We start from the raw sequence: 24,423 nt of genomic DNA on the forward strand, positions 1-24,423 counted from the left end.
GATGGGCCCAGTGGCCATGATCTTCGTTTTTTTGATGTTGAGCTTCAGACCATATTTGGCGCTCTCCTCTTTCACCCTCATTAAAAGGTTCTTTAATTCCTCCTCACTTTCTGCCAAGGTTGTGTCATCTGCATATCTAAGGTTGTTGATATTTCTTCTGGCAATCTTAATTCCAGCTTGGGATTCATCCAGCCCAGCCTTTCGCATGATGAATTCTGCATATAAGTTAAATAAGCAGGGAGACAATATACAGCCTTGTCGTACTCCTTTCCCAATTCAGCTGGAATATCATCACTTCCACTGGCCTTGTTATTTGCAGCGTTTTCTAAGGCCCATTTGACTTAACTCTCCAGGATGTCTGGCTCAAGGTTAAATAAGTTAAATAAGCAGGGAGACAATATACAGCCTTGTAGTACTCCTTTCCTAATTTTGAACCAATCAGTTGTTCCATATCCAGTTCTAACTGTAGCTTCTTGTCCCACATAGAGATTTCTCAGGAGACAGATGAGGTGATCAGGCACTCCCATTTCTTTAAGAACTTGCCATAGTTTGCTGTGGTCGACACAGTCAAAGGCTTTTGCATCGTCAATGAAGCAGAAGTAGATGTCTTTCTGGAACTCTCTAGCTTTCTCCATAATCCAGTGCGTGTTTACAATTTGGTCTCTGGTTCCTCTGCCTCTTCTAAATCCAGCTTGCACTTCTGGGAGTTCTCGATCCACATACTGCTTGAGCCTTCCTTGTAGAATTTTAAGCATAACCTTGCTAGCGTGTGAAATGAGTGCAATTGTGTGGTAGTTGGAGCATTCTTTGGCACTGCCCTTCTTTGGGACTGGGATGTAGAATGATCTTCTCCAATCTTAGACTGATCTTCTCCAATCTTCTGGCCACTGCTGAGTTTTCCAAATTTGCTGGCATATTGAGTGTAGCACCTTAACAGCATCATCTTTTAAAATTTTAAATAGTTCAGCTGGAATATCATCACTTCCACTGGCCTTGTTATTAGCAGTGCTTTCTAAGGCCCATTTGACTTCACTCTCCAGGATGTCTGGCTCAAGGTTAGCAACCACACTACCTTCTGTTAACCACACTATCTTCTGCTTCTGTTAGGTCCTTACCATTTTTGTCCTTTATTATGGTAATCTTTGTACGAAATGTTCCTTTCAAATCTCCAATTTTCTTGAACAGATCTCTGGTTTTTCCCATTCTATTGTTTTCGTCTATTTCTTTGTATTGCTTGTTTAAGAAGGCCTTCTTGTCTCCTTGCTATTTTTTTGAAATCTGCATGTCACTATCTCCCTTGCATTTTGCTTGCCTTCTCTCCCCCGCTATTTGTAATGCCTCGTTGGACAGCCACTTTGCTTTCTTGCATTTCCTTTTAATTGGGATGGTTTTCGTTGCTGCCTCCTGTACAATGTTACGAGCCTCCATCCATAGTTCTTTAGGCACTCTGTCCACCAAATCTCAATCCTTAAACCTGTTCCTCACTTCCACTGTGTATTCATAAGGGATTTGATTTCGATTGTACCTTACCGGCCCAGTGGTTTTTCCTACTTTCTTCAGTTTAAGCCTGAATTTTGCTATAAGAAGCTGATGATCTGAGCCACAGTCAGCTCCAGGTCTTGTTTTTGCTGACTGTATAGAGCTTTTCCATCTTTGGCTGCAGAGAATATAATCAATCTGATTTCGATGCTGCCCATCTGGTGATGTCCCTGTGTAGAGTCGTCTCTTGCGTTGTTGGAAAAGAGTGTTTGTGATGACCAGCTTGTTCTCTTGGCAGAACTCTATTAGCCTTTGCCCTGCTTCGTTTTGAACTCCAAGGCCAAACTTGCCAGTTGTTCCTTTTATCTCTTGATTCCCTACTTTAGCATTCCAATCCCCTATAATGAGAAGATGGGACGCAGGTGGCGCTGTGGGTAAAACCTCAGCGCCTAGGATTTGCCGATCACATGGTCGGCGGTTCGAATCCCCGCGGCGGGGTGAGCTCCCGTCGTTCGGTCCCAGCGCCTGCCAACCTAGCAGTTCGAAAGCACCCCCGGGTGCAAGTAGATAAATAGGGACCGCTTACCAGCGGGAAGGTAAACGGCATTCCGTGTGCTGCGCTGGCTCGCCAGATGCAGCTTGTCACGCTGGCCACGTGACCCGGAAATGTCTGCGGACAGTGCTGGCTCCCGGCCTCTAGAGTGAGATGAGCGCACAACCCTAGAGTCTGGCAAGACTGGCCCGTACGGGCAGGGGTACCTTTACCTTTTATAATGAGAAGAACATCCTTCTTTGGTGTCATTTCTATAAGGTGTTGTAAATCTTCATGGAATTGGTCAATTTCAGTTTCTTTAGCACCAGTAGTTGGTGCATAAACTTGGATTACTGTGATGTTAAAAGGTCTGCCTTGGATTCGTATCGAGATCATTCTATCATTTTTGAGATTGCATCCCAGTACAGCTTTCGCCACTCTTTTGTTGACTATGAGGGCCACTCCATTTCTTTTACGGGATTCTTGCCCACAGTAGTAGATATGATGGTCATCCGAACTGAATTCACCCATTCCTGTCCATTTTAGTTCACTGATGCCCAGGATGTCAATATTTATTCTTGCCATCTCATTTTAGACCACATCCAATTTACCAAGGTTCATGGTTCTTACATTCCAGGTTCCTATGCAATATTTTTCTTTACAGCATTGGACTTTCCTTTCGCTACCAGGCATATCCGCAACTGAGCGACCTTTCGGCTTTGGCCCAGCCACTTCATCAGCTCTAAATCTATCTGTACTTGTCCTCCGCTCTTCCTCAGTAGCATGTTGGACGCCTTCTGACCTGAGGGGCTCATCTTCCAGTGTCATAAGTTTCATATGCCTGTTGTCTTTGTCCATGGAGTTTTCTTGGCAGGGATACTGGAGTGGCTTGCTGGTTCCTGCTCCAGGTGGATCATGTTTGGTCAAAACTCTCCACTATGACCTGTCCAACTTGGGTTGCCCTGCACAGCATAGCTCATAGATTCTCTGAGTCATTCAAGCCCCTTTGCCACGGCAAGGCAGTGATCCATGAATGGGAGTATATTGTGAGCATTTTCAAAAGAAAAGCTTTGAGTTCATTTGCAAATGGACGTGCTCCTATCCTTCACCTCCTTTTAATGGGAGGAGCTCAAGCTTTCTGAAACATGATTTAAAAGGCAAATACATAAAAACTGCACTCAGTTTGACCTCATTAAGCCTTGTGGCCAGAGAGAACAATTTTAACGCCACAATGAAACAATTCCCTTGGGAATCCTGGTTCCAATACTATCAGTTGTTTGAGACCTATAAAAGTGACAAACGAAAAGGCTTTGCGCCAGAAAGCTCTAAATTTGAATCTGATTTGGTGAATTCTAAATCCAAAACCCTGTCCAAAATGTACCGACTCCTCCTTGGCTGGGAAGTCAAGGAGGAGGAGGTCAAAGCGGCAATGATATATACAGTATATGTGTATATAAGTTATATATATGCATTAATGGGAAAACTTGTGGAAGGTGAACTGGAAATTCACAGCTTGCTATACCCTGAGATAGAACTTCCAGAAAATGTTTCATGTGTGGTATCTGACACCCTGGAAGCTCTCTAAAATGTACAAAAATGTCTCCAGCACGTGGTGGAGATGTAAAGAGGAAATGGGCACAATTTTTCATGTGTGGTAGCGGTGCAGGAAAATAGAGAGGTTCTGAGAGGACATTTATTCAGAGCTTAAAAGAATGCTAAATATAGCTTTTTAAAAAACAACAACAACAACCCGGTAGCCTTCCTACTGGGGATCATAGATCTGGATATTCCCAAAAATGTTAGCGAGATCTTCCTTTATGCCACTGTTGCCGCCAGGATGCTTTTTGCATCAGATTGGAAAAATGACAATGTTCCTTCTAGGACAGAATGGATTCAAAAACAGGTTGAATACTCGGAGTTGAATAATTGGAAAAAATAAAAAATAAACCAAAACATGTATTGATTTCTAAGTGGGAAGTAGTTAAAATATATTTGAAAAATAATTGTTGCAGTCTAAACTCTGTTGTAGGGGATGCGGGTGGCGCTGTGCGTTAAACCACAGAGCCTAGGACTTGGCGATCAGAAGGTCGGCGGTTCGAATTCCCGTGATGGGGTGAGCTCCCGTTGCTCAGTCCCAGCTCCTGCCAACCTAGCAGTTCGAAAGCATGTCGAGTAGTGCAAGGAAGGTAAAAGGTGTTTCCGTGCACTGCTCTGGTTCGCCAGAAGCGGCTTAGTCCTGCCGGCCACATGACCCGGAAGCTGTACACCGGCTCCCACGGACAATAAAACGAGATGAGCACCGCAACCCCAGAGTCGTCCAGGACTGAACCTAATGTTCAGGTGTCCCTTTACCTTTTTAAACTCTGTTGTAGCATTCAAATAAAATCTGTAGTAGTTGGTAGTAAGAATCAAGACCACAGATAATTAAATATTTATTTATACTTTATTTATATTTTTGACAAGTTTTGGCAAGAAGTTAATAATGAATATGTGAAATATGGAGTAGATGGGAAGTTGTATGTAAAGAAAGATGATATTCTTTATTCTGCTTATTAGATTTCCCCCTTTTTTCTATTAGTTGATTTGTTGTGTACTTTTGTATGAATGGATGATGAAGACTGTTTCTTTTGTTTCTTTCAGTTAAGCTAATACAATTTTAAAAAGAAAATAAACATACATGGGCTATTACTGAATTCTTCCACACTTTATTTCACTGCCCAACTAAGCCTTTGCAGGTGTAAAACAATGGCTCTTTTCCAGCCTCGGAATAGCAGGATTGACAAGGTGGTATAGAGTGCAGATTATCAATTATTTCATCCACTTTTTAATAGGTTTCCTTTTGCAGACGCACCGTTTTAGGCCGTGGCACAAAACATCATGCCAACAGTCATAAATATTGTCACAGCCCCTTGTGATGATGACACAGTTGTTCGAATCTGGTTTTGCAGGACCTTTATTTCTTGGACGATGACTATCCCAGTAGCTGAAAAGGAGAGGAGAAACTACTCAGTCTGAATACTTATTTTATTGTGTACCTCTTAGAATCAAATACTTGCCAATCCTCCACACACTTATTCATTATTTTTGCAGTAACCCAGAGGAGTAACATTCAGAGGAGAATTCTCTTTTGGTCTAGAGCACTCCCCTGCCTCTCTGCCCTACCCTGTAGTCAGAGCTTACACACTTTCTGCACTACCACCAACACCAGATGAGTCTCATTTTATTCCCCGTATCAAGAAGTTTTTAATGATTGCTTTTTTATGTTTTGATATATGCTGTGAGCTGCCCAGAGTGGTTGGGGGAAACTAGCAGATGGGTGGGGTATTATTATTATGTCTGATTGGAAGGCAAATCATGTGCTAGCCTGCAGAAACACGTACATCCAGCCAGCACTTATTGCGCTTTCCTCAGGAAAATAAGGGGGGAAATATTCTTGCAGGCAAACCCTATAAATTAATAAATGGTAGGATTTTGATTAATTGGTTCTCTCATCAAAGAGTACTCACCCCACACTTGGGTCTTGGCTTCCAGGATTCCCAACACTCAGAGTGTGGGCTGCCTTTGCACTCTGATTGAAGCAGGGGTGTCCAAACATTTTTCAAAGAGGGCCAGATTTGATGAAATGAACGTGCGTGAGGACCGACCAAAGTTGTTGTCTTTTTTTTGGGATTGAAGTTGTTTACCTTTTTTAAGGATTTTACCCGAGAAAATAAACTGCTGCATGGGCCGTATTAAACTAACCGGCGGGCTGGATTAGGCCCCTGGGCCTGACTTTGGACATGCCTGGTAAAGCACCAGAGAAGCTTGAAAAGCAATTGCTTTGGTGCACCCCAGGTCCCTTCCCTCTGGAGTGCTGGAGGAAGTGGAAGGGTGGTGGCAGCAATGGCCAGAGAGTGAATCCCACTGGTTGCCCTCCAGGGTTGTTGTGTTGCAGCTGGGCAACAAAGCTGGTTTGAGAGGCTCATTTAATCACACCTTTCCTGGCTGTGGATTTTGTTCTCTTCTATTTTAACCATGTGCAATTGTTTTTGTATTTTGTAAACTACTTTGAAGCTCTCTGGAAACGAATTGGTCTATAAATTAAACCATCGTAAAGAACAATATAAACACAGAAACATCTTGGCTCTCTTCAAATACTTATTGGTTATGAAAGTTCCCAGATGAGGAGGAGTTTGGACTTACAGTTTATCCAGGCGAAAGCCCTTTTGATAGCAGCGCCAATCTGAGCCTACCATGTTAATTCCAATAAAATAATCGGTCGGTCTGGGCTTCACTATGGATACAGCAAAGGCCTACATCACAGAACAGAAGAAAGTCTAGATAAGGGGGAAATGAAGGAGCAAAAATGCCTAGGTCTTGGTCTCATTGAGGAGCAGGAAACTTTAGCTGGCAGAAATACAATGGGCAGATTGATCACCAGAACAAGCTGGTTTGCGCATGTACCACCAATCAGGGCACAACTGCACTGGCTGGTGATTAGTAGTCCAAATCGAAGTGCTGGTGTTGACCTATAAAGCTTTACATGGCTCTGGAGCCAATACCTTAAGGATTGCCTCTCCCCTTAGGAACCCACCATACCCCGTGCTTGTCATCTGAGGCCCTCCGCAATGTCCCAGAGAGGTGAGAAGGATTGCAAAAAGAGAAGGGGCCTTTCCTGTGGTGGTTCCCAATTATGGAATGTTCATCCCAGAGAGGCTTCCCTAGCGCCATCATTACATGCCTTTAGGCATCAGGCAAAACCATTCCTCTTTCCCCAGGCTATAAAGTAATCTATAGCCTGTAAAAGTGTGGGGGAGAGGACTGTTATTATGATGATTGTTTTATTATTAACAACCTGTCTGTTAGCATGCTTTTTTATTACCTCATGGCAGAGTGGGGATTCAAATCCCGGTTTCCCAGGTCTCATGTCTGTCCCTTATCAGTCTCTACAACTACGGCAGATGCTGAAATCTATCCCCAAAGTCACACTCCTCCATTGTCCCTGAAGAATTTATTGCATGATCTGCTCACCTGCTCCTCATCACTTTCAACACATAACAATTTTGTTTCGTATTTCATCCTTTCGCAGTATTGTATGCACTGTTTCCAAGTCCTTGGGGTGGCAATGAAGTCAAATATATATAGGGCTCCATGCCAAACAATCCATTCCTCACGTAACCTGTGGTGAATGTCACCTTTGAGCAATGCCCAGAATGTGAGAGGAATAAAATGAGAGACAGGATAAGTGAGGTTGTAGTAGAAGCCAGCTTGTAGGACTCTGCAGAGTTTAAAACACTGATATTAGGGGGAACCTTGGGAGCACCTTGGGTGGGGGAACCACCCCCACTGAAGAAAATCTAGCATTGTCCTCAAGGACCCACTAGGACCCACTGGCTATGCACTTAAAGGATAAAGTTGCTCAACTTCAGAGTGCATTTGTTTCTCCAAATGTTGCATCTCCAGTTGAAGAAGCCAGTGGCTCTATAGAAGATGTTTAGTGGGATCAGTTTCACCTTATGCAATTTGCTGAGATTGCAGCAATGCATCCAACCCCATGGCCCCTCAACTCCAATCACTCCTAGCTTATCAAATCTATCGGAGGGGGCTGACTGGTTGGGTCCAGATTGTGGTTAATGCTTTGCTACATGAGCGGGTGGTCCTTGTGGCATTGAAAGAAGCAGTGGTGTGACCACTCCTAAAGAAAGCAGCTCTGGCCCCTTTGGATTAGAACAGCTATGGGCCGTTGCCAATGTTCCCTTTTGGGGGAAGGTAGAGGAGAGGGCCATGGTAGATGCCCCAATGGCTAGAAGTGGCTTTTACCAGCTGCAGCTGGTTCAACAGGTCTGGTCATTCCTGAACCATGATTCCTTGCCACAACAGTTCATACTTTGCTCAGTTCAAGACTGGATTAATGCAGAATGCTCTATTTGAGGCTTCCCTCGTGCTTGACCTGCAGTTGGTGCTGAATGCTGCAGCATGATTGCTGACAGGAGTGAGGCCTTGTCAGCATATAACTTCTTTGCTCAGGGATCTGCGCATAACTTATTTGGTCTGAGAAGTACCATTCATTTCCTTCCCTCTTTCTCTTTTTGCACCCATTAAAAATTCACTAGCCAGCTTTCTAACAGATTTGGGTCAACAGCCCAAAGTACCAGACACAGACTGAAAGGTGCAAGGGAGCTCCACCAGGTCTCCTGTGAAATTCGACCTTGCTGTAGCCAATTCCTTCTAGACAGTTTTAGAACTGTTTTTGAGTGCAGAACAGTTTTAGAACTGTTTTTGAGTGCTTAGCATGGAAAGGAGGACATGTGGGGACTGGTCATTGAGTCATGAGTCATGAGTCAAGTTCAGTATTTGGCCCTCAGGACAAATGCCTCAACAGACATGCTAATGCACCAGCTTGTTCCTAAAAGTACTATGGGATTAACCAGACATCCGTAATAATAATAATAATAATAATAATAATAATAATAATAATAATAATAATATTATTTATACTCCGCCCATCTGGCTAGGTTTCCACTGTAATGGAGCTGTTGCTCTCATAGGCTCAACAACATGGCCTTTTGACTGTGTCCATACTATTTAAAATCCTGTACCTGATAGAGAACTTGTACATAGTACACAGATAACTTGTGACCTTCCCTATGTTGCTGGTTCACAGCTTGAGACCGTCACCCTGCAATTTCACAGGGAAGAGCCCTAGTGGGCCAGAGCTAGTATGCTCATCCCTACAGCCCTCTGCGCGTGTGCTCACTTAAAACACCTGAAGAGAGCTACCCATTCTCTGTTTCCAGCTGTGCTAATCTGACTGATATTTCAAAACGGGATTGGCACCAGAATTGTGCCATTCTAGCCTCTAATGGAAAAGAGAAGTCCATCCCAATGGTTCTGAAATCGCCTATTGCCTCAAAGGTTCTGGCACCTTGACCTTGACCAATAAAAGTGGTTTCTGAGTAACTTACTAATAGCCTGCTGTAGTTCACTGATTTTCTTTTTCTCTTCGGATATTGCTGCAGATATATTCTCAGCTTTCTTGAATTTTGTGATATCTAAGATTGTGGCAACAATTGAAGTCAGGAGGAATCTCAAACAGCCATGTAAAGATACTGAACAGCCATGTTTCTCAAAATCTAATATTTACTTTTCATATATAGGAACCTAGGAAGTTGCCTTATACAGAATCAGACCATTCATTAATCTAGATGAGAATTGTCTATGCTGACTAGCAATGGCTCTCCAGGACTTCTGAAAGAGGTCATTCCCACCTCTGCCTGGAGATGCTGAAAATTGAACCCGGGGTGTTTTTTAACACAACAACAACAATGGCATTTGCACGTCCACTCAGCTGCAGTCCTTTCCTGGAGCTTCTGGATAGCTCAGTCAGTAGAGCATGAGACTCTTAATCTCAGGGTTGTGGATTTGACCCCCCCCCCATTGGGTGAAAGATTCTTGCACTGCATAGGGTTGAGCTAGAAGACCCTTGTGATCCCTTCCAACTCTGCAACTCCAAAACGTAGGTTAATCAGCCTCGTATAACCAACATGTTTAACTCTAAATAATGCATTAAGGTGTTCAAGCCATAGAGTATGCTGCCCTGCTAGACTCAGCTACATTGGGAAGAAATAGGTAATCAAGCCTATTGTTTTTCCCCAGGCTACTTGAGAAGCTCAGTATGTGATGAGGTTTGATCTGGTTGCTCAAGCTCAAGCTCTTGACTTCCTGTACCAATACTCTAGGAAATTCCTCCACATTGTTGCTAAGCTACGTTTTCCTGGTTTGATCTGATTGCTCAAGCTCAGCCCCATGCTCCTCATGAGCCACTCTTGAGTTCCTGTACCAATACTCTAGGATATTCCTCCACATTGTTGCTAAGCTAAGTTTTCCTGCTGTGCACCTTTTCTGAAGCACATGGCTCTGACCTTTGAAGAGTTTGTAAGCAAAGCATTCTTTAACTTACCAAGTGTGTGTTCTTGTTTGCTGGGGGAAGAGGGAAACTTTGGAAGTCACTTGGAAGAGCCTATTTTAAAGGTCTAGCAGGCTATACTTTCATGCTGACATTTGCTGCATATTTTGTGAGTGTAAATCTCTGCTGGGTTCTCTCACCAATGGGCACTTGCCCCAAACTTGGATCTTGGAATTCAGGAATTTTCTTTCTTATATCAATATATTTTTCCACCAACACGGCACACACACACACATACACACACTCATACACACACACACACACACACCATCCTTATGGAGGAGTTGAGAATAGAATGAGCTTGAGGCAACCCACCCATTCCTCTTCGACTTCCCTGAACTGAGTAATGAGAAGAAATGGTGGGCTGTGGAAGGAGCTCCTGCGCAGACAAAAAGTAACATATGACTTACCATCTGCCTCAAAAAGATCCGGAAAGGTGTCTTCTACCATTTGCAGAATCTTTGTCGTTCCTTCTTCAAATATGGCTCTCCTTTGCACTTCCTTAACATCTAAAGGTGATGATGGGGAAAGTTGTTCAACGCATGTGGGAGAATAGCTTTGCTTCCCCCAGCACCCCTTTGGAAGGGATTAAGTTGCAGTTGGAATGAGACTTCTGTCGTATAAGTTCCAATATGTAATGCACTTCCAAAAATTCGTAAAGGAAGAATTTCTCCTCTAGGAAGGTCCATTTTCAAGCCTCAAGATCTAATTTAGAGTCCTTAGCCCAATATCTTCATAGATAGATAGATAGATAGATAGATAGATAGATAGATAGATATAGGAATGAGTGTGTGTGTGTGTATTCTGAATTGCAAAGGTGCCTGGCCCTTACAGGAGATGGACATGATGGCTACCTCATCTTGACAAGGAGATCGAGACCTAGAATCCCCTCCTCCCTCCACCTGACACTTGACAGAGGTGTTGTCCAGGACGTCTGTGGGTACTCCAGCCTCTCGATACCCTTGGGAGTTGAAGAAAGCATTTCAGCCTTGGGAAGCTCTCCTTCCCCCAGAGGTGAAGCAACCTGCTCTGGTACTCGGAGCGGCACTTGTCCCAGGGGGTGTGGTGTGCCACCCACGGGGGACGTGGTGTGTGTCCCAGAGGTCATGGCACGCGTCCCGGGGGCATGGAATGCCGCCCGTAGGGGTGGCGTGCTTCCTGGGGGGATGCATACCACTGGGGTCAGTGCACAGTGAGTAGGGCGCGCCCCGGGAGACACTGCTGATTGGGGGTCGGCATTTTGCCCCCCCTTTTGAAATGACACCCAGTGCAGCCGCCCCACCACCACCATGGAACGCCCCTGCCTCCCCCTGACAATCTCTTTCAGTAGCAGGATAGCTGCCGCCAGGTGGGCTTGGCTTGGCTGACCAGGGTTGGGTCTACCCCACTCTCACAGTCCAGATTTGTCAAGAAAGTAACAGCTGAACGCACATATTTACGCTGGGCCATGAACATTAGGAAGGTTTTCTACAGGCTCCCAAGAGCAACAGTCTGGCCCCCAACCTGCTTCATCCGTGAGGTAGTGTAGCTGCTTTGGGTACTTCTCAGATTTGAGGACCCTAGGCTGCAACAGATGGTAGAGGTTGCAGTGTGCTCATCCAAGGAAGGGGTTAATCGCCTGAGTACAAAGGAGCAAGGCACATTCCAAAAGAACTCCCAGAAGAACCAGTTGGGAAATGGGTGGTGCTGTGGTCTAAGCCACTGAGCCTAGGGCCTGCTGATTGGAAGGTCGCCGGTTCGAATCCCTGTGACGGGGTGAGCTCCGATTGCTCAGTCCAAGCTCCTGCCAACCTAGCAGTTTGAAAGCATGCAGTGCAAGTCGATAAATAGGGACCACTGCAGCGGAAAGGTAAACAGCGTTTCCGTGCGCTGCTCTGCTTTTGCCAGAAGAGGCTTAATCATGCTGGCCACATGACCAAGAAAAACTGTCTGTGGACAAATGTCGGCTGCCTCAGCCAGTAAAGTGGGATGAGTGCCGCAACCCCAGAGTCGTATGTGACTGGCCTTAACTGTCTGGAGTCCTTTGCCTTTTTTAAACAAACCAGTTAAAAGTCTCTGAGCATTTCTTCAGGGACAACCCTACGGTGCCACTGATTTCAATGGGAGAGAGTACATTAAATGTTTATCTCACCAACTGAAATCAGCAGGTGAAAGGGCTTAGTGGAGACCAGAACCTATCCTTTCCTTTTAAAGGTCTCCGCTGAAATGAAGCAAGCAAGAGTGAATTGTAATTCTGCCCATTACCCTTTTATATTTTCATAGAAGACTGGAACTTACACAGATAGGTCAGCATTATTGCCCCTATAACGGAGCCCATCACAAGCACTGCGCCAACATACAGAGAATATGCAGATTCGAAGAACTTTTTCACTTTTTCCTGCAAAGGTGTTAGTTCTCCTTGATGGACAGGAAGAGAGAAAATTCTGCTTTAGCCATCAACAAACAACATCCCAGTGCCACCCTAGTCAAGAAATTTCCCATAATCTCTGGCAACCCATCTAAATCAACATATGGCAGTCAGCTTCCTAAACCCATGGTGGGGGGTTGCTCCACTGTGAAAAGCCAGGGCCCAGACCCTTGGAAAGTAAAGTGGATGAAGGAATCTGGCATGGAAGTATTGCTTCTTGAAGATACTTTTCTGCCCATGTTCCCAGTCTGGAGGCCTCAGGAACATGAAGAGACATCACCCGGGACCAGACGTACCTTGGTCTGACCCAGCAAGCTCTTGCTATGTTCTCATAGAATAATAGACAAAGGCGGAAGGGACTACGAGGGTCATCTAGTCCAAGCCCCTGCAATGCATGAATCTTTCCCCAATGTGGGTCTCAAACCCATGACCCTGAGATTAAGTGTCCCACTCTGCCCCCTAAGCATAATGTTCTTATAGTGGAAGGTAGAGCTGAGAAGAGACTTCACGTCGAAACCTTTGATCCTCAACTATGTTCTCACAGAATCATAGGTTTGTAGAGGCATAATGGACCACGAGGGTCATCCAGTCCAACACCCTGCAATGCATGAATCTCTTCCCAGTGTGGGGCTCAAACCCATCACCCTGAGATTAAGTGCCCCACTCTAACCACGAAGCTGAATGTTCTTGTAGCAAAAGGTAGAGCTGAGAAGAGACTTCATGTCAAGACCTTTGATCCTCAACTAGCAGAGTGTCTGTTACCCCGGCCTGGAACAAGGACACAGCATACTCATGGGGAGATTGGGGTTGTGGAGTTCCATCTGGCTGCCCTCCATCTAGTAAGTGGAAGGGGCTGCCGCAGTGGATGGGTTGTAGTGAGGGCGAGGGCCTATCAAGGAGAGCTTTCATTTCAAGCTGGGGCTTTCACTGCCAGCAGCAGATGGTGGACACAAGCTCAAGTTCATTGCTCCTCAGTTGGACTTGGTGGATGCCCTGGTCCTATAGAAAATGCTTGTCCTCACTCTGGTCTTCCCCATCATAACTTTCCTTTACTGTTCCTTCTTCCTCCATGTTCTAATGAGCATACAGACCTGGTGTTGCGGCCTTGTCTCCTGCGGGTGGTTCAGCTTTCTCTGGCTTCTTATCTATATAAAGACAGCATGAGTATAGTAATGTTATATGATGAGATGAGATGAGATGATCAACATAAAAATAAACATCAAGCAACAGCCCGAAATAGCTCAGCTAAGTCAAGTGTCTACAGTACAATGTACTGGAGGGAACATATCTAGTCAGCAGATCTCTGTGTTCCTGTGAAGAGAAAATAGTAACCAAAGGGACTTACCTGGTGGCTTTTTAGGAGCCATTGAACTGGTTTCTTATTTTATTCGCAACCTGTGGGAGTATAAAGTAGACAGTGAAGTCAGTGAAGTCAATGCCTTACTTAAAAGCAGAGTCACAATGGGCAATTCATAGGCAGTGTTGCCATGGAGACCCTCTCCCAGTTAATATAATTGTTAGAGGGAGTTACTGTAACAATGCACTTACCTGCATTTCTTAACCCTCTGATCTACCTCTCTACAATCCCACTATAGAACTCTGCAGGCATCTTTTAAAGTGCTGTGTGGTTCACAATAACACAATACATTTGTTAGTCTTTAAGTTGCCAAAATAATAATGTATTGTTTTTGCTGCAGAAAGACTAATAAGGCAACTCTGAAGATGTTCTTATACTGCTAATTCCTTCATACTTGACCTTGATTGTTTAAAGCAGTTAAGCAATCACTGTTTCACTGTGTGTGTGTGTGTGTGTGTGTGTGTGTGTGTGTGTGTGTGTATGAGAGAGAGAGAGAGAGAGAGAGAGAGAGAGAGAGTATATATGTACTTTGCTTGTTGAACTTAATTCATTCCGGGAGTCTGTTCGACTCCAGGAACCATTTGAAAACCAAGGTACGGCTTTCAATTGGCTGCAGGAGCGTCCTATCTGCCATTGGAAGCCACGGAAGCCGTGTCGGAAGTTTGGCATCCCAAAAATGTTCGCAAACTGGAACACTTCCGGGTTTGTGGTGTTTGGGAGCCAATTTGTTTGGGAGCCAAGCTGTTCGACAACCAAGGTACCGCTGTAATGTACATTATAAAGGCTTGAGGAATGTACATTATAAAAAAGCTTGAGGAAATGATTTAGGAGCAGATATAGTATAAATAGTTTTGTTTGAGTAACCTTCCCTCTATCTTAGGGAAAGGTAAAGGGACCCCTGACCATTAGGTCCAGTTATGACCGACTCTGGGGTTTGCTGCACTCATCTCGCTTTATTGGCCGAGAGAGCCAGCGTACAGCTTCCGGGTCATGTGCCAAGCATGACTAAGCCGCTTCTGGCGAACCAGAGCAGCGCACGGAAATGCCGTTTAACTTCCCGCCAGAGCAGTATCTACCGTATTTTTCGCCCCATAGTACGCACCACCCTATAGGACGCACCTTGTTTTTTTTTTGGGGGGGGGAAATAAAGAAAAAAAATTTCCCCAAGGCACGGGGCTGGCGCGGGGGAAGCCCGAGCTTCCCCCGACCCCAGCCCCCAGAACAGCCTGCTATCCGCAAGCCTAGGGAGCCACGCCGGTCTCCCCAGGCTTGCGGAGAGCTGCGCGAAGCCCGGGCGCGCTCTTAAGCGCGCCCGAGGCTTCGGAAAGCAGGCAGCTCTGCGCAACCTTTGGGAGCCTGGCGCTGGGCTCCCTAGGGTTGCGCAGAGCTGCGGGAAGCCCGGTAGGGCAGGCAGCTCTGCGCAACCCTCCGGAGCCCGGCGTGGCTTGGTGCTGAGCTCCTGAGGGTTGCACAGAGCTGCGCGGAGGCCGGGAGCGCAGGCAGCTCTGTGCAACCTTCCGGAGCCCAGCGCGGCTTCCCGCTGGGCTCCCGAGGGTTGCGCATAGCTTCCTGAAGCCTGGAGAGCGAGAGGGGTCGGTGCGCACCGACCCCTCTCGCTCTCCAGGCTTCAGCGAAAGCCTGTATTCGCCCAATAGGACGCACACACATTTCCCCTTCATTTTTGGAGGGGAAAAAGTGCATCCTATAGGGTGAAAAATACAGTATTTATCTGCTTGCACTTTGACATGCTTTTGAACTGCTGGATTGTGTTCAAATGCTATGGCAGCTTCTTCAGTTTTGCCGAAAGTTGTTGAGCTTTTTGAGCAAAAATGCAAAAAAGAAAATAAAAAGAAAAAACAGCTGTTTTGTCTTTTTATTGAGGGGGTAGAAATGGCAAAAACGGCACTTCCAACATAGGCTGCCATACACCCAGATTTCCCTGGACATTTGTCTGATTTTACGCCCGGTCACTTCTGTCAGCTGCAGTATTCCGTATATGTCCGGGTAACCCTATGGCAATCCTAAGCTAACTTCACAGCATGAACTTTGGCTCAACTCTAGATAGCATGAGATAGCTGCATAAGTTTGCATGAGACTTCCTGAAATGGTTTACTTCCAAACTACAAAGGTCAGGTTCATGTGCTTTTCCACAAGCATGGGCATTAAAATACGGGGTTAGTCACAAAGTAGTAAAAGTTCCTGAATTATTGATACCGGAATTCAAGAGTGGCTTGTGAGAACCATGTGGCATGAGCTGGAGCAACCACCTCCAACCTCTTCACACACTGAGCTTCTCAGTAGGCTGGGGTGGGGGGACTGTAGGCTTGATTACCCATTTCATCCCATGGTAAAGTAAGTGGACATAAGTAAGCCTGGCTGGACAAATTAGCTATGGTATTAGCCCATTTATGCATTAGAGTTAAGAACGTTGGTTAAGAATTAAGAGTTAAGAATGTTGGCAGGAGTGCCTGGCGTGCTCTGGTCAATGGGGTCACGAAGAGTCGGACACGACTAAATGACTAAACAACAACAATGCAGAATTCTTTTAAAATTCAAATCTACTAACTTGGGGGACCATCCCGCCATATTCCATGATAAGACCTTCAATGTATTGTTGGCGACAATTGTATTATTGACCTGCAGAATTCCTTATTGGAGTTATAACCTCATAGTCAAACAAGACTTGAACTTCATGTTTTCCCCAGAGGTTTGCATGGCATTGGGTGCTAAAAACTCTATTGAACTGTTCATTAAAGAATCATTATATCAATCCAGTTCTACAGTTTGATTTAATTCCCTACCTTTGTCCACAAACACAGACCTGCCTCCAATTAAAGGGTTAAAAACTCCTTTTAAGTAGTTGGAATTTGGCTTGTTGATTTCAGGTCAGCGAGGCCTAATTCTTCCGGATTAAGAAATTTTCTTTGGAGTCATTCAAGAGAAGTTATAGAATAAAGCCACTTCCGACATCAGGAGGAGGTAGTGTTGAGGGCTTCCAGCCCCCGCGCAATCAGGGGAATCCTCGGGCCACATCATCCCCTGAGCCCATTAACCTAAAACAATGGCGTCATGAGTCTTTATTTATACTGGGGGGAGGCGGGAACTCGGCACGCAACTTGAAGGGACAGTACAGTTATATTCTCTGATAAGAGGGTGTTCCTTACTGATTTGGTTATCTTTATTTATAGAGAGGAGTTTCTCCACCTCATCCCTTTGTTTAGCTGTGATGGTTAGACGTTATTTCCATAAATTGATCCGTGATTGCACAGAGGTACCTCAGGTTACATACACTTCAGGTTACAAACGCTTCAGGTTACAGACTCCGCTAACCCAGAAATAGTACCTTGGGATAAGAACTTTGCTTTGGGATGAGAACAGAAATCGTGCTTACATGGCGCAGCAGCAGCAGGAGGCCCCATTAGCTAAAGTTAAGAACAGTTTCAGGTTGAGAACGGACCTCTGGAATGAATTAAGTACTTAACCCGAGGTACCACTGTATTGGCTTTCTCTGGAGGCCAAAGTTGAATAAGGGTGTCTCGTGAGGAAGTCATTTTGCTAATGATGTCTTCCTGTGACTGGTAAGGGAGGGCTAAAAAAAAGCGTTTGAAGGTCTCTTTTCATCGAAGGCAAGGGAATCGTCAAACTCATTTATTGAATGGTGTACTTCTTGGTTTAGACTGGGCTGTTTCCCTCCGTCATCTATCCACTTGATAGCGGAACATTGTGAGTCGTGTGTAGGTGGTGTCTTCCTTTCTGGTTTTGATGTCTGTTGTTTATAGTAGAGTGGCAAGGATTCTTGGGTCCCAGTCAGATCTATGAGGTTTTCATCACTGTTTGGTTTTTCGGAGAATGTTTGTTTTTGCACTCAACTTCCATATCACCAAGAAGAGAGGCCACTGGCACCTGGTTTTCAAAAAATCTTATAATTTCTTGTTGGAAATCAAGCCTATATCGGGAGAAACTGGCAACTCTCCCAGGCACCCGGCTTGGTCTCCGGTTGACCTCCCTGGCTGCATTCCCCAGCAAGATCCAGGCTAGGTCTCGATAGGCGATTCTTCCCAGCATGGGAAGAGCACACCCCCTCCCTCCTGCTCCCCCGGCAGGGAAAGGAGATAGACAGAAACATATTTACATGCTTTTATTTCTGTCTTTGCAGCATTACAGAAAACGTGTCTGTACTCTTCAGACTCCAGCAATCAAGTGACAAATACTTCCTGTGCATACGCAAGAGGAAGGTCTCAAATTACACTCTGAGCAAATTCCGGTGCATTGCCCTGTGAACTGACTGTCCCACTGTTTCCCACAGACAGTCCCAACATTCCCATCACGTGATGTTTTCAAGCTAGCAGTTTGCAGCTGCGTTGCATCCATATCGTAACATTTCTAGCCTGTCTTTTATGAGAAATTCCCAGATTTTATAAATAGTTGGCTAGATCTGGGCCCCTAAAGGTAATCACTGCCTGTGCCCTAAAGCTGTCATATTATATATATTCTTTAGACAATATCCTCGGACCTCATTGCTCCTGGTAAGGTCTTATTTCAAATAAGCAGGAGATGTGTTATACGTTCTGCCTGGGTGAGGAGGCCTTTTGGTTTTGGATAATTTGCAATAACTAGTTTTTGTGGAATCATCACCCTTTTTCCTGATGAAAATTACGCTGGGTCTCTGAGTAATTAGTTATTAGATTCAATTTTGTGGATAGCGTCCTCTCTGTTTCCTTTGTTCCCAAGCGCTTTCCCTCCTGGAGTCGGGGCAACAACAACTGAGGTGTATCTTTTATTTTCCTCTGTCAGATTTCCTCTGGCATTTGCTGTGGTTTGGCGACATTGGTGCTGTCTTCTTTGTTTCCCCTTTATCCCTATGAGCTTTTAATATAGGCTTATTTGTATCCCGGGTGGAATCCGTTGGTATCAAGTTGTAACTGATTTTTTACTTGCACGGTGCGTTTTCTTCTGCTTCTTTAAATTTTTAATATTTTTAGTTTTCTTCAGTGCTTTAGATTATTTCTTATACAGTCCTTTGGTGACTTCTTTAGCATTTGCCTTTGTCATTTCAGTAATTGCCGGCTGGGTTTGCCTAGATATCCTTTCAATATCTTTTGACTCTGAAGCTCTCTCTTGAATTGGAAAGTTTTCCACAAATGTTGTAAGCGGCGCGTTGCTTACTTTAACGAAGTTTTCAATGAGAGTTAATTCTAGGCAGACCATATGAAGCTGATCCTGGAGTTCAGTGTCTCTCTCCTCTGTTTGTGTACATTTAGAAATGGGTGGGCTTCTACTAAGCTTAAAAGAATGCCTCTGTATAAGCTTGTCGTTTTGCCCCCGTTTATTTCTCAGTTTTGCCTTGTTTATGTTCTCTGCCAAGGCCAATTCTAGGACCAAATTAATCAAAGAACTTGTATTCCCAAGTTCTTGCATGTCCCCTTGCTCGACTCTTTTTTCTGTCCTGAAGGAAAAACTGTGTGATTTTACTTTGTCTTCTCCAAGGTTCAGGAGAGCCACTTGTAAAATTTGGCAGAATTTCCAGAGCTTTACAAGCCCTCCTTTTATACACCACATTGGTCAGCCACTTGGGGAATGGAGCAAAAAGCTGAAATCTTAAGCTTACACAGAGTCCCACAAGAAGTTACATCCATCAAAGCGGAGAGGGGTTAATTGTTCCTTTTCTTCCTCACCTTATCAGTAAAACACTGACTCTCTCTCGGTGTTTTTCTCAGCCCAGCACTACTCCTATCCCAGCAGTCTCCCCAACAGTCTCTCAGCTGGGTTTTCTCATCCGGTAACTTGCAATTACAGTTGTACCTCAGTTTTTGAACAGCTTAGTTCACGAAGAACTTGGAATTCGAACGCCGCAAGCTTGGAAGTAGGTGTTCCAGTTTGCGAACTTTTTTTGTAATCCGAATGGGCTCTGTTCTGAGTGTTGCACTTCCGTTTTGAGTGCCACACTTCCATTGCCCACTTGCTTACCTCCCGGCCCTGCCTTCCCTCACTCAGTGCTGGGGCCGCAGGCAACACCCAGAACCAGAGGAGGAGGTAGATGTTGCTGCTGCAGGAGCAGCAGCAGCAGCAGCAGCAGCGGAGGGACCGGTGTGTGTGTGTGTGTGTGTGTGTGACATCCCTTGCCTGCTCACTTGCCGCCTGGCCCGGCCTTTCTTCACTCAGCGCTGGGGCTGGGGTGGCTGCTGGTGATACCCAGAATCTGAGGAGGGGGTGGTTGATGCTGCAGAGGTGTTGTGGAGGACGGACCCAGCGCCGGGTGGTAGTGGTGGCATCCCTTGTCCACTCGTTTGCCGCCCAGCGCTGGGTCCCTCTGCCACCTTCGTCACCTTATCATACCACAAGCAGGTATGACTTCCGTATTGATTTCCATATCCTTCCACATCTAATCCAATTCCCTTAACCAAATCAGACTGAGAATCCACCTCTTTCTTTAACATCCATTAATTTAAATTTAATCCTCGGTCTTTCCCCCTACCAGATAAATTTTGATAACTCTTTTTGCCATTGTTTGAAGCAGCTCATATTACAGTGGTACCTCAGGTTACATATGCTTCAGGTTACATACGCTTCAGGTTACAGACTCCGCTAACCCAGAAATATTACCTCGGGTTAAGAACTTTGCTTCAGAATGAGAACAGAAGTCGTGCTCTGGCGGCGCGACAACAGCGGGAGGCCCCATTAGCTAAAGTGGTGCTTCAGGTTAAGAACAGTGTGAGGTTAAGTACGGAGCTCTGGAACGAATTAAGTACTTAACCTGAGGTACCACTGTACATTTCACTAGTATTGTCTGAAACAGAAATGACATATTAGGAAAGATATTCATTTTTACCACCAAAATCATTCCCATTAGAGGAAATTTCATTCTACTCCATCTCTCCATATCTTCTTTATTCTTACTCCACATAATGATATAATTGCTTTGGATCAGATTAGCATTGTTATTTGTTATCCCCAAACAGTACCCAGATATTTTACCTGGCGAGAGGCAGTGTGGTGTAGTGGTTAAGAGAAGTGGACTCGTAATCTGGGGAACCGGGTTTGCGTCTCCGCTCCTCCACATGCAGCTGCTGGGTGACCTTGGACTAGTCACACTTCTCAGAAGTCTCTCAGCCCCACTCACCTCACAGAGTGTTTGTTGTGGGGGAGGAAGGGAAAGGAGAATGTTAGCTGCTTTGAGACTCCTTAAGGGGAGTGAAAGGCGGGATATCAAATCCAAACTCCTCCCCTTCTTCTTCTTCTTCTTCTTCTTCTTCTTCTTCTTCTACCTTCTTCTTCATTTTAATACTTTTTTGCAGTTTCTCTTTCCCTTGCCAGTCTATTTTTTTTTGGGTGTCATCTTAGTTTTATTCTTGTATCGCAATACTGCTTCATTATTTCCAATACCTTAACCACAAGGTCCACCAGGTTTTCCAAGAACAACAGCGCATCATCTGCAAATGCCTTCAGTTTATAAGAATGGGAACCCACTTGAAGGCCTTGTATATTACTATTACCTTGTATATTACACAGACCGGAAGATAGCAGTATCCCCAAGGAAGAGCACTATGGACTCCTGTCTCTGCTAATTAGATTTGGGACAACTGGACTCTGTGAGCAAAAAAAAACAAAAAAAAAACACTTCACTTATTGGGAAAATATTTGCTTTGTCATTGTGTACAGCTCATCAGGCCCTGGAGATTTGAATTCATTCAAAGTAGCTACTGTAGGTGTTCCCTTGCCACTTCTTTCCCTTTCTTGGGGCCCAGTTCCTTCCTTCCATTGTTCATTCAATTCTCTCCAGACTAAGCACTGTTTTCCTTTCGTGTGAAGACAGAGGCACAGGAGGTTGCATGCTACAGTGTGTGTGGCAGGAGAGGGTAGGAAGTGTGGCAGGAAGATTCAAGGACAATCAAAGAAACATTTCAGCATTTGAGTGTAGTATAGTCAAGTATTGTATTGTATTCACCTTTCCAGTGTATTCTAACCAATTTTATGCATATATCTTTTTCCTGCTGACACTACTGCAGTGATATTACAACAGGTGTCAAAGATAGGAAGAGGCACCCAGACACACAGCAGCTGCTGCTGACAGCGAACACCTGATGCTCTACACAAAGAAGCGCCTGCTTGATCGTGGCACCCACAGAGATCAGCAGAGCTCTTTCTTGGCATTTCCTGGCAGTTGGCCACTGAGTGTTAGTTTTGTTCTGACTGCTGTGGTGGCTGAAATTTAGATGACTATTTGGATGGTTTAGCTGTTGTTAGTTATTCAGTCTAATGATTTCATCAAATTCATAAATGTATGAATGAACAAAATGTGCATTAATTTTTAAATAAATAAATACATGACAAAAGTTCAACTTCTGTCCCCTGGGTGATAGAAAAGCTTTTCTACCCTAAAAGCTTCAGGAAAGAGGGCTGTGATTCTGTTAGATAAACATTGATCTAATATCAGGGGAGTCTTTTCCTTGTAACATATCAATAATCAAAAGGACAAACTAGAAACCAGATCTATCTGTTCTTACATTGCTAGGGAGATACACACTGTTAATCTATTGAAACATACACAGGGTATGACTGAATTCTTCCACACTTTATTTCAGTACCCAACTAAGCCTTTGCAGGTGTAAAACAATGACTCTTTTCCAGCCTCAGAATAGCAGGATTGACAAGGTGGCAAAGAGTGCAGATTTCCAGTCATTTCATCCACTTTTCAATAGGCTTCCTTTTGCAGATGCACCGTTTTAGGTCGTGGCAATAAACATCACGCCAACAACTATACATATGCTCACAGCCCCTTCTGATGATGACACAGTTGGTTGTATCTGGTTTTGCAGGACCTTTATTTGCTGGAAGATTATAACCCCAGTAGCTGAAAAGGAGAGGAGAAACTACTCAGTCTGAATACTTACTTTATTCTGTACCTACTAAAATGAAGTGCTTGCCTATCCTCCACACACTTATTCATTATTTTTGCAGTAACCCAGAGGAGTAACATTCAGAGGAGAATTCTCTTTTGGTCTAGAGCACTCCCCTACCTCTCTGCCCTACCCTGTAGTCAGAGCTTACATACTTTCTGCTCTACCACCAACACCAGATGAGTCTCATTTTATTCCCCATATTGCAAAGTTTTTAATGATTGAATTTTTTAATGCTTTGATATATGTTGTGAACTGCCCAGAGTGGTTGGGGGAAACTAGCAGATGGGCGGGGTATTATTATTATTATTATTTGATTGGAAGGCAAATCATGTGCTAGCCTGCAGAAACACGTACATCCAGCCAGCACTTATTGTGCTTTCCTTAGGAAAATAAGGGGGGAAATATTCCTATAGGCAAACCCTATACATTAATAAATGGTAGGATTTTGATTATTTGAAGTGTTGAAGGGAAGATTGCAGGCCAGTGGAAAAATACAGGCTAAATGTCCTTTCCAAGGCAGTGCCTCACATGTGACAAAGTTGCACGGTGTGATGGCCTGGGACTCGGGCTCGGACTCGGAACCAGAGGAGTCTCAATCTGCACCGGATCCTTTGCCTCAGGCGGCATCTGAACCTAGTCTGGGGCCTGATTCTGAAGAGCCCCAGTCTGCACAGGTTCCCCTGCAACAAGCACCAGCTGGGTCGAGTCAGGGGCCTGAGCCTGCCCTGGCTCCAGATGCAGGGATGACCTCGTTGCCTTCAGCTGGGCCATCACTCACAGCTGCTCCACTACCAGTTGGGTCAGGGGAGGCTGAGGTGGCCCCTGGGTCTAGTAACCCACCAGTGTCTCCCGAGATGCAGAGACTGAGGACTGAGAGAAGGAGAGGCCTTCGGGCGAGACAGGGAGGTGAGTCACTGGGGGATCAGGACCGGCTGTTACCCTGACAAAGATAAAAGGCTGTTGGACCCCGCCCCAGGTTGTGGGAGCAACATTGCTGTTTGCTAGAACCTGCCTGAGACCCTGTGCCTGACCTTGCCTGGTTTCCTGCCTCGTGTCCTGCCTTGGCCTGTCAGACTGATTCGGGACCGGACCTGGACCGCGTTGCTCGGGTTACCCCCGGGCCCAGCACACACAGCTTACAGAGAGGGCAATCCTAATACACTCCTTTTGCAAGAGGACAGTCCTAATCAGGTCCACCAAGCAATTTGATAGTAACATTTTCCAGTCTTTGTCTTTTGTCCATTCAGAGAACAAAGCAGGAGAAGACAGAGAGGGAACAGGGGTTGTGGGAGGGGTGTCTACCATTGGCAAGTGCCACAGTTCAGTAGCAGAGCATCTGATTTGAAAGCAGAAAGTCATTTTATGACTTACTAAATGTGTGCTCTATGTTTGTGCTAGGGAAGTTGGGAAGAACCTTTGAAAGTGGGATACTCTGGAGTTCACTGGGAAGGGGACATTTTTCAGGGTTTACAGCTGACATTTCCAGTTTTCTTTGTTGCATCTTTTGCTGTCTTAAATCTCTGCTGGGGTTCTCTCATCAAAGAGTACTCACCCCACACTTGGGTCTTGGCTTCCAGGATTCCCAGCACACAGAGTGTGGGCTGCCTTTGCTCTCTGATTAAAGCATCAGAGAAGCTTGAAAAGCAATTGCTTTGGTGCACCCCAGGTCCCTTCCCTCTGGAGTGCTGGAGGAAGTGGAAGGGTGGTGGCAGCAATGGCCAGAGAATAAATTCCACTGGTTGCCCTCCAGGGTTGTTGTGTTGCAGCTGGGCAACAAAGCTGGTTTGAGAGGCTCATTTAATC

At 45.1% G+C, this 24,423-nt stretch overlaps 2 protein-coding genes across 2 annotated transcripts in view; both read right to left on the reverse strand.

Moving 5' to 3' along the window:
- Window positions 1-4,700: 4,700 nt before the first annotated feature.
- On the reverse strand, window positions 4,701-12,376 carry LOC128420544 (uncharacterized). The gene is made up of 6 exons (XM_053402139.1): window positions 12,234-12,376; window positions 10,367-10,465; window positions 8,956-9,042; window positions 7,022-7,185; window positions 6,194-6,303; window positions 4,701-4,994 (listed from the first exon to the last, which is right to left on the reverse strand). The coding sequence occupies exons 1-6, from the start codon at window positions 12,271-12,273 to the stop codon at window positions 4,820-4,822; spliced, it is 675 nt and encodes a 224-aa protein (XP_053258114.1). The 5' UTR covers window positions 12,274-12,376; the 3' UTR covers window positions 4,701-4,819.
- Window positions 12,377-22,277: 9,901 nt separating this feature from the next.
- Window positions 22,278-24,423, reverse strand: part of LOC128420545 (uncharacterized) — a 32,759-nt gene continuing 30,613 nt past the window's right edge. Inside the window, exon 6 of the mRNA XM_053402141.1 lies at window positions 22,278-22,571. Within this exon, the coding sequence (XP_053258116.1) occupies window positions 22,397-22,571 (175 nt within the window). The 3' untranslated portion in view covers window positions 22,278-22,396. The remainder of the gene's footprint in view (window positions 22,572-24,423) is intronic.

This window comes from Podarcis raffonei, chromosome 9 (assembly GCF_027172205.1).
Source record: "Podarcis raffonei isolate rPodRaf1 chromosome 9, rPodRaf1.pri, whole genome shotgun sequence".
NCBI classification, from domain to species: Eukaryota; Metazoa; Chordata; class Lepidosauria; order Squamata; family Lacertidae; genus Podarcis; species Podarcis raffonei.